The 11,218-nt window shown below is 54.0% G+C and overlaps 1 protein-coding gene across 1 annotated transcript in view; it reads right to left on the bottom strand.

The window, feature by feature from the left end:
• GAK (cyclin G associated kinase) overlaps positions 1-11,218 on the bottom strand; it is a 124,890-nt gene that overhangs the window by 47,604 nt on the left and 66,068 nt on the right. The window contains exons 11-13 of the mRNA XM_004383533.2: positions 9,446-9,569; positions 4,565-4,614; positions 3,226-3,374 (exon numbers count right to left, since the gene is read on the bottom strand). Coding sequence (XP_004383590.1) covers positions 3,226-3,374; positions 4,565-4,614; positions 9,446-9,569 — 323 coding nt within the window. The remainder of the gene's footprint in view (positions 1-3,225; positions 3,375-4,564; positions 4,615-9,445; positions 9,570-11,218) is intronic.

The raw sequence follows: 11,218 nt of genomic DNA, 5'->3' as shown, positions 1-11,218 counted from the left end.
AAACAACTTTTGGCTTGTTACTGGGCCTTAGTAGAGACTGAACGCTTAACCATGGGACACCAAGTCACCACACGGCCTGAGCTGCCCATCATGAACTGGGTGTTGTCTGACCCACAGAGTCATAAAGTTGGACGTGCACAGCAGCACTCCATCATTAAATGGAAGTGGTATATATGAGATCGGGCTTGAGCAGGACTCGAAGGCACAAGTTGCATGAGGAAGTGGCCCAAATGCCCATGGTCTCCACTCCTGTCACATTACCTTCCATCTCCCAGTCTGTACCTATGGCCTCATGGGGAATTTCTTACGATGAGTTGACTGAAGAAAAGAAAACTTGTGCCTGGTTTACAGGTGGTTCTGCGTGACATGCAGGTACCACTCTAAAGTGGACAGCAGCAGCACTACAGCCCCTTTTTGGGACCTCCCTGAAGGACAGTGGTGAAGGGAAATCCTCTCAATGGGCAGAACTTCGAGCAGTGCACCTGGTTGTTCACTTTGCTTTGAAGGAGAAATGGCCAGATGTGTGACTATACTGATTCATGGGCTGTGGCCAATAGTTTGGCTGGATGGTCAGGGACTTGGAAGGAACATGATTGGAAAATGGGAGACAAGGATTTATGGGGAAGAGGTAGGTGGATAGACAGACCTCCCTGAATGGGCCAAAGAAGTGAAGATATTTGTGTCTCATGTGAATGCTCACCAAACGGTGACCTCAGTAGAGAATTTTAACAATCAAGTTGACAGGATGACACATTCTGTGGAAACCAGTCATTCTCTTTTCCCAGCTACTCCTGTCATTGCTCAATGGGCTCATCAACAAAGTGGCCATGGTGGCAGGGATGGAGGTTATGCATGGGCCCAGCAGCATGGACTTCCACTGACCAAGGCTGACTTGGCTACAGCCACTGCTGAGTGCCCAATCTGCCAGCAGCAGAGACCAACACTGAGTCCCTGATCTGGCACCATCTCTCGAGGTGATCAGCCAGCAACCTGGTGGCAAGTTGATTACACCGGACTACTTCCATCATGGAAAGGGCAGTGTTTTGTCCTTACTAGATCAGACGCTTACTCTGGATATGGATTTGTCTTCCCTGCACGCAATGCTTCTGCCAAAACTACCATCCGTGGACTTACAGAATGCCTTATCCACCCTCATGGTATCCCACGCAGCATTGCCTCACAACAAGGGACTCGATTCACAGCAAATGAAATGCAGCAGTAGGCCCGTGCTCATGGAATTCACTGGTCTCACCGTGCTCCCCATCATCCTGAAGCAGCTGGCTTGACAGAACAATGGAATGGCCTTCTAAAGACACAATTACAGCACCAGCTAGGTGCAACACCTTGCAGGGTTGGGGCAATGTTCTCCAGGAGGCTGTATATACTCTAAACCAGCATCCTATATATGGTGCTGTTTCTCCCATAGCCAGGATTCATGGGTCCAGGAATCAAGCGGTGGAAATGGGAGTGGCACCACTCACTAATACCCCTAGTGACCAACCTGGAAGATTTTTGCTTCCTGTCCCTGCAACCTTATGCTCTGCAGGCCTAAAGGTCTTAGTTCCAAAGGGAAGAATGCTTCCACCTAGAGACACATCACTGATTCCACTGAACTGGAAGTTAAGAATTCTACCTGGCCACTTTGGGCTCCTTATGCCTCTGGATCAACAGGCAAAGAAGGGAGTTACCATACTGGCTGGTGTGAATGCTCCTGATTATCAAGAGGAAATCGGGTTGATTAGTACATAATGGAGGTAAAGAAGTGTATGTCTGGAATGCAGAAGATCCCTTAGGGCGTCTCTTAGTACTCCCATGCCCTGTGATTAAAGTCAATGGAAAATTACAGCAACCCAATTCCGACATGACTACTAATGGCCTAGACCCTTCAAGAATGAAGGTTTGGGTCACCTCACCAAGCAAAGAACCATGACCAGCTGCGGTGCTTGCTGAGGGCAAAGGGAATACAGAATGAGTGGTGGAAGAAGGTAGTTGTAAATACCAGTTACGGCCACATGACTAGTTGTAGAAACAGGGACTGTAATTGTTATGAGTATTTCTGCTTTGTATGTGTGCATCAAATATTTTTGTTTCCTTCACTTACATAAAATGTAAACGGGGCTAGTGCGTTTTCGATCGTAGACGTTAGCTGTATCATCTTAGGCACAAGCATGACTTTCTAATTTATTCAGAGATTATGTATGGTTTAAGGAGATATGTACATATGTCAAGTTGACTAGGGGTGGACTGTGATGGTTAAGACTGTGTGTCAACCTGACTGGGCCATGATTCTCAGTGTTTATATGTGATCACTCCCATGACTGAATATGCTGTGAGTGGCCAGTCAGACGAAAGGGAGTTTCCTTGGGGGTGTGGCCTGCATCTGAATACAGGCAGACGTTCTGGCTTTTAGTTCTCTCTGGATCCTGCAGCTGCCTCCTGTCATCTCACCTCCGGTTCTTGGGACTTGAGCTGCCAGCTAATGTGTCGAACTTGGGGTTCGTTGATCTGCACAGCCTGTGAGTGGCAGCCCTGCTCTCCAACCTGCCCATCTTGGGTTTGCCAGAGCTTCTGCGGCTGCGTGAATTGGGACTTGGGACGTTCTAGCCTCTACAATCGCGTGAGCTGTTCCCTTGATATGAATCTCTCTCTACATATATTTATACGCTTTACTGGTTTTGCTTCTCTAGAGAACCCAGCCTAAGACAGGATTTATGGCTTTCCCTGCAAATATCAATGTCCCAGGCCAACAATGTGCTCCGTCGTGGCTTCCAGTGTCAAAGCCGAGGCAACCCCCAGATCCCTCCCTCTACCGTGCCTGCCCTCTGCGGGACCCCATGCCTGCAAGCACAGGCAGGCAGCGGTGCCTCCTCAGCGACATGGTGTAATCCCTTTTCTAACCCTAACAGCTGTGGGATGGAGTGGCCCCTCGCCTCTGTGTGCAGCTCGAGCACTGCTCATCAGTGTGGGGGTCCCTGCACTTACACGCCCCCTGCTTCTCCTCCCGGGACCTGCCTGTGGTTCTGCAGGGCTCTCTCCCTGGTGACCGTAAGGTGCCCTGGTAGTGAAGACCACATGGTGGCCTCCACTCCGTCCTGCCTGTGGCTCTGCCTTGAGGTGCTGCCGTCACACAGACCCCTGCCAGCCACCATGCTCCTGTGCTCTGCCCCAGGTCTAGGCATGCCTCTGACTCCTCCAGGCAGCACCTGGGCGGCCACTGGCACTCACTCTATTGTGGAACCTGGAGGGCCGGTACGTCCTGGGGGACAGGTTGTAGACAGCGTAGTGCCCCGGGTGCTTGGAGTCCAAGAACAGCCGCACGTCCTCGATATTGTTTTTGATTGCTGACTCCACGCCTTCAGCTGGGAACGACATCACTGCAACAAGAGGCGGGTCAGCCACCACATATGACGGCCATCTGGGGCTGCCCTCATCCTGGTCCCACCCTACTGCCCCTGGAGCCCTGCCTGGGGGCCAGGGAGCAGCACCCTGCAGCTCTATCAGCCACTGGCTGGCTGGATGGTCACACTCAGGTCCCTGGCCCTCAGTCCTCATGGATGCCAATCTGAGCTGTTTACTGACCTTTCCAGCAGGTGTGCAGAAAGGGGGGTGGAATACAAACCCACCCATGCTATTAGCCACTGGCGTGGAAGATCCCAGCTAAAAGCCAACCATGCAGCATCTGCGCTCTCAGGTCATGCTTTCCGGCACAGTAAACTCCCACAGTGCCCTGATGCACGCACAGTGGGCATCTAGAATCAGGATACGCCTTCCGGACACTTGCTGCCTGAGATGCAGACTTTAATGTGCACCTATCTCTGTGCATCATCCCCTTTGTGACCCCAGAGTTCCAGGAAGTGTGAGAATGGGAAGAAAGTGGCTGGGCACCAGCACAGCCTATCACACAGCTGGAAGTATCTCAACATAGGCAATGCGCCTCCCACTGCAAACCTGGCGAACCTCTGGGCACTCACAGAGCCTCACGGGACCCCCAGGCACTCACAGGACCCCGCAGGACTTTCGGGTTCTCAGAGAACCTCTGGGTGCTCATAGAAGCCCGCAGGACCTCTAGGCACTCAGAGAACCTCCGAGCGCTCACAGGACCCTGTGGGACCCCAGGCGCCCACAGGATCCCACAAGACCTCCAGGCGCTCAGAGAACCTCTGGGTCCTCACAGAACCCTGGCAAGACCTCTGGGTACTCAGAGAACCACTGGGTGCTCATGGGACCCCATGGGACCTTCAGATGCTAACAGGACCCCACAGGACTTCTGGGTACTCAGAGAATCACCGGGTGCTCACAGAACCCCATGGGACATCTGGGTGCTCAGAGAACCTCCAGGTACTCGCAGAACCCCTGCATGTTCACAGGACCTCAGAGGGGCTCCAGGCTGTGACTGAGCACAAGAGGCTAGAGAGGCAGAGCCCACTGCCCCTCGCCCAGCTCCACCCTAGCGCCCCATCAAACATCCTGCCAGGAACACCCTGGAAGCCGGCAGTCTTATGGCACGTTCCCAGAAAAAGAAGACTCAGAAGTGTATCCTTATGATTAAACTGGGCAAACGTACCAGCAATTCTGGATGTGATGTAGGAAATGTCCAAGTCTCCCTTAGCATAACTGAAATTAAAAAGAAAAGCAAATGGTTATTACAGGAAATATTCTACAGTGTAGTCACAGGAGCTGAGACTGGAGCCTGAGTCCTGAGGAAGATGTAGGGGGCAGTGGAGATTCAGTGTCGAGGCTGTATCATCACAAGGGATGGATGTGCATGTGTGCCTATGAATGTGGAAACCCATGTAAGTGTGCATGTGTGTACGCATGTGCATGTGTGTAGCTGACATCTCTATCAGCGGTGGGCAAGAACTTATAAACTGCAGCATCACTACTCCACACCCTGCTCCCCACTCCTCCCGCAGGAGGAAAAGTCACCTCACCCAAGAACTGAAAAGCAGACCCGTGTTGGTGGCTAGAGTCAACACTGTAGAGAGCACCCGTCCCTAAACGGGTCTATCAAACCCATAAAATGCATCAAAAGCCCTCAGTGACTATGTTTGGAACCTGGTCTGGCCCCGAGAGTGCCCTGTGGACCGCTGGCCGAGGCCCACTGTTTCCTGAGGGTCAACCAGGCTCTTCTGCCAACACACAGAGCCCTCAGGTGTCTGGAGAGCCCCTGGCAGCGTTGAAGTACACCAGGTGCACCTGTGTGGAGGGAAGGTGCCCACGGAGCCCAGCTACGGACCAGGTCAGGGGAAGGAAGGGATCGGCCGTGCCCTTCATACCATGACCATCAGACACAGCTATGCGGAGGACATGAGGGATGAAACAGAGAGCACATGGACGTCAAACCTCAGCAGGGAGAAGGGCTGTGATTGGCCCCTTTCTGCCACCTCCTTGTCCAAAATGTGTTCATTTGTCTGACAAGTGACCAACACGTGTTTGTTCTGGGGAGTATCATTATAAACTCCTGAGTCTTTACAAATCTGAAATGTTGCCATCCCCTACAGTCACCATGCCTTCTGATGCTCCCCAATCACCCCCTCTCTGGCTGGTGAGAGCCCCTCAGCCTGGATTCCGTGTCTTTGGAAATGACCCCAGTCATCTGATAGCTTCTTTGCTTTCAGACAAGACGAGAAGTCCACAGCTCCTCCCACTCAGTCCTGCCCCGGACCTGCGTCATCAAGGAGATGCCCTCCGTCCCGTGGGAAAGGGTAATAAGAGGTCACAGTCTGGGTGCTGGGGTGCTCACTGCCACTGGGCTGTCACTGCCCCTAGGCCTCGTCAATGGGGAGAGCCAAAGAAACGAATGTAGGCACAGTGTTATTTCCATCTAACGAACATGGGGTCTATTTAAATATGTATCCTGGGCAGAACCACGTTCAAACCAGGCCTGAGACCGCTGTCCTCTGAAAGGCCTGCCTGCAAGGTTGGCCCTGGGCTGGCTGGCATCTGGTAACTTGGCCTTCAGGAGGTTTTCCGCTACCCTAGCTGATAAGAGTGGCTCACTGGGCCTAAACTGTATGCAAACATGGTGGTTTATTCTGAACACCTTTCCTTCTGAGAGTCTGTAAATTTTGGTACACACCAGACAGAGGGTGCCTATGTGACCAGCTCTAATAAAAAGCTTGTGTGCTGAGTCTCTTAACGAGCTTCCCTGGTAGACAACATGTCGCTTGTGTTGTCACAACTCGCTGCTGGGGGAATTCAGCATGTCCTGTGTGACTCTGTGGGGAGAAAACTCTGGAACGTTTACACCTGGTTTCCCCAGACCTGGCCTCACACGCCTCTTCCCTGTGCTGGTCTTGCTCTCTCCTGTCACTGTAAGAAATCACAACCATGAGTACGACTATCTGCTGAGTCCTGAGAGTCCTCCTAGAGCATCCTTGGACCTCAGGGGGGTCTTGGGGACCCCGACGCACATCCCTTTCCTCTTATTCTGCGAATCTCAACTCCTAATGACTTTAACACAATTTCTTATTTGTTTCATCCTTTTCTCTTTCCAGCTCCCATTTAATCCCAACATCACCACTAACAACAAGACCACTGGAAACTGTAAAATTCCTAAGTGGCTTTCTGCCCTTGGGGTATATCTCACTCCTGCTGCCTCAAGTCGCTTCCAACTCATAGCGACCCTGCAGGACAGAGCGGAACTGCCCCTTAGAGTTTCCAAGACGGTTGTCTTAACAGAGGCAGATTGCTACATGTTTCTCTTGCAGAGTGGCTGGTGGGTTTGAACCGCTGACCTTTCAGGTAGCAGCTGAGTACTTAACTACTGTGCCATCATGGCACCACAATCCGGCAGGAAACACAGGGGACACTGACATCGGGGAAGAATTAACACAAAGGGGGCTGGGTCACCCAGTGGCATCTTCAGGAGTGGGGAGCCTTGTCCTGGTGTACCCTGCTGGCTCCAGGGCATGCCTCGCATAAGCCCATGGGATGAACAGCACACTGGGCATATCCACAGAGCATCCATGGCATAGGGCCAGCACCGTGAGGTCACCCCCATGCTCAGAGCCACACTCACTGGGACCACGTGTCAGTGTCCTCGGCGTGAGAGCCCAGCAGGGGCCAGCGGCCCTGAACAAGACAGGCAATGTAAGTTCAGGCATCACATCATTAAAGAAAAGCTCACTCCCAGCCTCTCCATAAGAAGGGATGAGACACTACACAGGAAGCCGTACTCTCCTTTGTTCTGCTTTTCTTCAAATGAGAGCAATGCGCCCATGCCATGGCTCCCTTCCCACGACCGTCCTCAAGGACAGGGGGTCAGAGAGCCGGGCACTAGAAGTATCAGCTACAACTGTTTATGGGCCGGGGATCCCAGGCGCCCAGAGATCTGGACTGCAGCCCCACAACATCGCTTAAGGTGCTCCGTGCTGATGGCATGCACTGCGGGACACCAGCCACACTTCAAAGCTTCTTCTCGTTATGTCAGCTGAAATTGCAAATAAAACACACAACATGCTACAAAACCAGCAGATTAGCATAACGCACGCACACACACACACACCACCCCTCGAGCCACATGCATTTACCTGGTACTGCGGGCAGGTGTGGACACAAAATGATGATCATTGCACAAAAGAAAATACAATGAAAATGAGGCCAAAAAGTTCCAAAGTACATGTGCAATAAACACATCTCACTGTAGATGGCAACACGATTACAAATAATCAATGTCAAGCTATTACATCAGTTGATGGGCTCATGACTCAACACTGGAAAAAAACCCATAATACTACTGGAAAACCACCACGGGAGCAGTGAAGTACACACCCTGGCTTCCCTTCCAGCTACTTCCTAATGATTTGCTGAATTAAATCTAAATGCTTCCCTGCTTCCAGCAGAACCGTGCTGCTTGCGCAGAATATAAGCCCCCTCCACTGGGGCACGCTGGCCACACTGGCCCAGGTCCGCTCACACTGGCCACACTGGTGTACGATGGCTCACAATGGACCACACTGGCTCCCACGGGATACACTGGCCACACTGGTGTATGCTGGCTCCCACTAGCGCACGCTGGCCCCACTGGTTCCCGTGGGCACACACGGGCACACAGTGGACCACACTAACACACACTGGATGACACTAGTTCACATTAGATGACACTGGCGCACACTAGTTCACACTAGTTCCCACTGGATCACATTGGCTCCCACTGACACACACTAGCTCCCACTGGGGTACTCTGCCCACACTGGCCCCACTGGTTCCCACAGGCACACACAGGCGCATAGTGGACCACACTAGCACACACTGGATGACACTGGTGCACACTGGATGACACCAGTTCACACTAGATGACACTGGTGAACACTACTTCACACTGGATCACACTGGCTCCCATTGGCACACACTAGTTCCCACTGGGGTACTCTGCCCACACTGGGCCCACTGGTTTCCATAGGCACACGCAGGCACACAGTGGATCACACTGGATCAACAACACTTCAGAATAACAACTTGAAGCCTAAGAGCTTGTAATCCTGAGATAACTTCAAAAGTCAGGACTCAGAACCAAAGTTCTGATACACTAAATGCTGACCTCAGATAAAGAGAAGCTGACCTAAGATAAAACAAAACTGACCCAGAACTGGGGCCACGCTGTGACGTGGTCTGGGGAGGTGGCCTGGAGATGGGACTGGTGACACGGGTGAGGCAGGGACCCGGGAATGAGCAGGGCTGTGTGGGGAGCTGCATCTCCGTGAATGACAAGGACCGGGACCCCAGGCGGCACTGAGCAGGGAAGCTCCTCTGCAGTCTGCCCATCCCGGTGGCTGCATGGTAGAACGGTGGGTGCACCGAGCGGGGCCAGCAGGGCTCATGGCCCCTCTCCCAGGAGGAGGTTGAGGCACCAGGGAGCTGACCGAAAGGGTCCCCTCGGACTCACCAGACGCTCTGAGCGCTTCTCCTCCAACGGCCCAGAACGTTTCTGTTTTTTACCGAGCGCCTCTGGCGGGGGAGTGGAGAAAGGGCCTGGGGTCCCTGCTGCAGGCTAGAATGGCCGCCCAGCTGCACCCACTGCCCTGCTTGCTGGAGCACGCTCAGACTCTGGTCCCAGCACCAGGCCAAACCCGCCCTGAAGCCTGAGACACACTGCCCACTCTCCAAGGGTCCGCGGGCCTGACCGCCAACCCTGGTCTGATGGGGCACCTGCGGCAGAACAGGCACACACAGGGCATCCAGTCGTCCGCAGAGAGGCCGACCTGCCCACTCACATGAAGGGGGAGGCAGGCTAGATGCCGCGTCCCTCACGTCACCAACAGCCAGGACTGTGGCCTCAGCCAAGCTGGGAGGGTTGGGAAGCGCTGAGAGGTAGGACTGTACTTGCAACGTGAAAAAACCACATGCTGTCACCTAAATTTGGGGTCTCGGTGTGGCTGTGCCACACCTCCTGATACAGGCCCTCATGCTGAGCCTGCCCCCACGGCACTGGCTGCACACTTACTTAGCGACAGACTGAATGACCTTGGAAGAGGTGTCCTTGATGTTAGTGAAGAGCCGCTCGGTGCCGCCTCTGAGAATGTCAAAGAACCCGCTGTAGGACTGGTCACACTCTGCAACAGTCAGACCTGGAAGCAAAGACAAGTCACAGCTGGTCAGCGGGCACAAGCTGCCCCTTCCCGTGGCCTGCGAGGGGCCTGGAGCTGCAGGCGGACGAGCCAGGCCCAGCCCACCTGGGTCTAGGGGTGGCTCTGCCTCCTGCCAGCTCGTGCCCCCTTTCAGAAAGAGCTGTCTGTGAGCCCATGAGGAGCAGCGGGAGCAGAAAGGCCCGGGTCAGTCCCGAGCCGGACCCCTGGGTAGAGCCCACAGACACTGGGGAGCAGGTGCTGGGTGGATGAACACACAGGCCTGGGGTCCAGAAGATGCCCAGCTAGAAACGTCAAGAAATGGCTTGCTCTGAGGGGAGGGGACGAGGTAAACCCAAAAGGGAGACCGAGACTCGTGTGTGTGTTGCAGAGCTGGGACACTGAGGCCTGGTCCCACAACCCACGGGGCCGCAGCAACAGCATGAGGGGCAGGTCTGGCCAGTCCCCAGGGCCTCTGCACACACGGGAGAAGGCAGAGCTGGGAAAGCAGCTGGAGGCACTGGCGTCACCAAGCCCACCAGGCTGTGAGCCAGCCCAGGCCCCAGCGGGTCCGACCGCTGTCCTGAGCACTGTCTTAGCCTTTCTGAGGACCGAGGGAGGGCCCATCTAGTCACAGAAAGGCCGCACGGCTCAAGGACCAGAAACACACGCTCTGGCTAGAATACTCTCCATCTGGGCCACCGCGGTGGAGGCTGGTGGAGGGCTGCAGCACCAAGCTGAGCACCTCCAGATGCTGCCAGCCCGGAAAGATACAGAGTGCTGGCCGACAGAATGCAGGCAGAGTCCATCTAGAACACAGAAACCTGGGAAAGAAGGCCTTGAAGGTGGCTGTGGTGGTCAAAAGCTGGTGTTAAAAAGAGAAAAACCTGACTCACACCCCACCTCGTGTACAGATGTGGAGACAAGGCCACCAGCAGGCGACAGGGCCAGCGAGCTCCATGACCCCGGGGCTCTCCCAGACTCCGGCAGGCGGTGTCCAGCAGGAGACCGGCCAAGGACCTTTCACGTAAGTTCAGAATAAACACTCTCCACCCTCAGAACACCTACCTCATTTCTAAGCTTTTCTGTTTCTGTTTTGTTGTTTTTAACAACAAAGCAAAACTTCTCCAAGTTCCTTTGAAAACTCCAGCTTACTTTAAACTGAGCTTGAAGAGTGAGTTTGCTCCTCAGCCAGGGAGTGTGGCACCTAGAAAGCAGGAGGGGTGCTGGCAGATGTGCCCACCTCACACCAGGCTCAGGGAGGGCAGAGAGCGCCCGGGGGCCGGGAGGAGTGAGAACTCCCAACCTCCTCCCAGGAAGAGAGAAAAGCATCCCATCCTTCCAGGGCAAACCCAGTCCCGGGCAAAGGCACCCCGAAGACCTGGGCTACAGGCAGGGAGGCTCCCCGTTGTGCTCATCGCGCACCCTCCAGCCGGCCTCAGGCTCAGCTCAGGGGCCCTTCTGCCTCTGGCCTTGAATGCGGTCCACCTGGCCTGTTCCTCCAAGCCACTACCTACTCCCCTCCACTTCTTGGCCGTATGGTTTTATTATGAAAAAGCAAACATTTTTCCTTCCAAAAAGGTAATACGAGTATTTTATCAAAAGGGAGAAACTGAAGAGAAGCACTTCCTGCAGTGCCCTGGCCGTGCCCT

This window comes from Trichechus manatus, unplaced genomic scaffold (genome assembly GCF_000243295.1).
Source record: "Trichechus manatus latirostris isolate Lorelei unplaced genomic scaffold, TriManLat1.0 scaffold00111, whole genome shotgun sequence".
Classification (NCBI taxonomy): Eukaryota; Metazoa; Chordata; class Mammalia; order Sirenia; family Trichechidae; genus Trichechus; species Trichechus manatus.
Note: the sequence above shows the minus strand (reverse complement) of the source record. Positions and strands in the feature narration are given on the sequence as shown.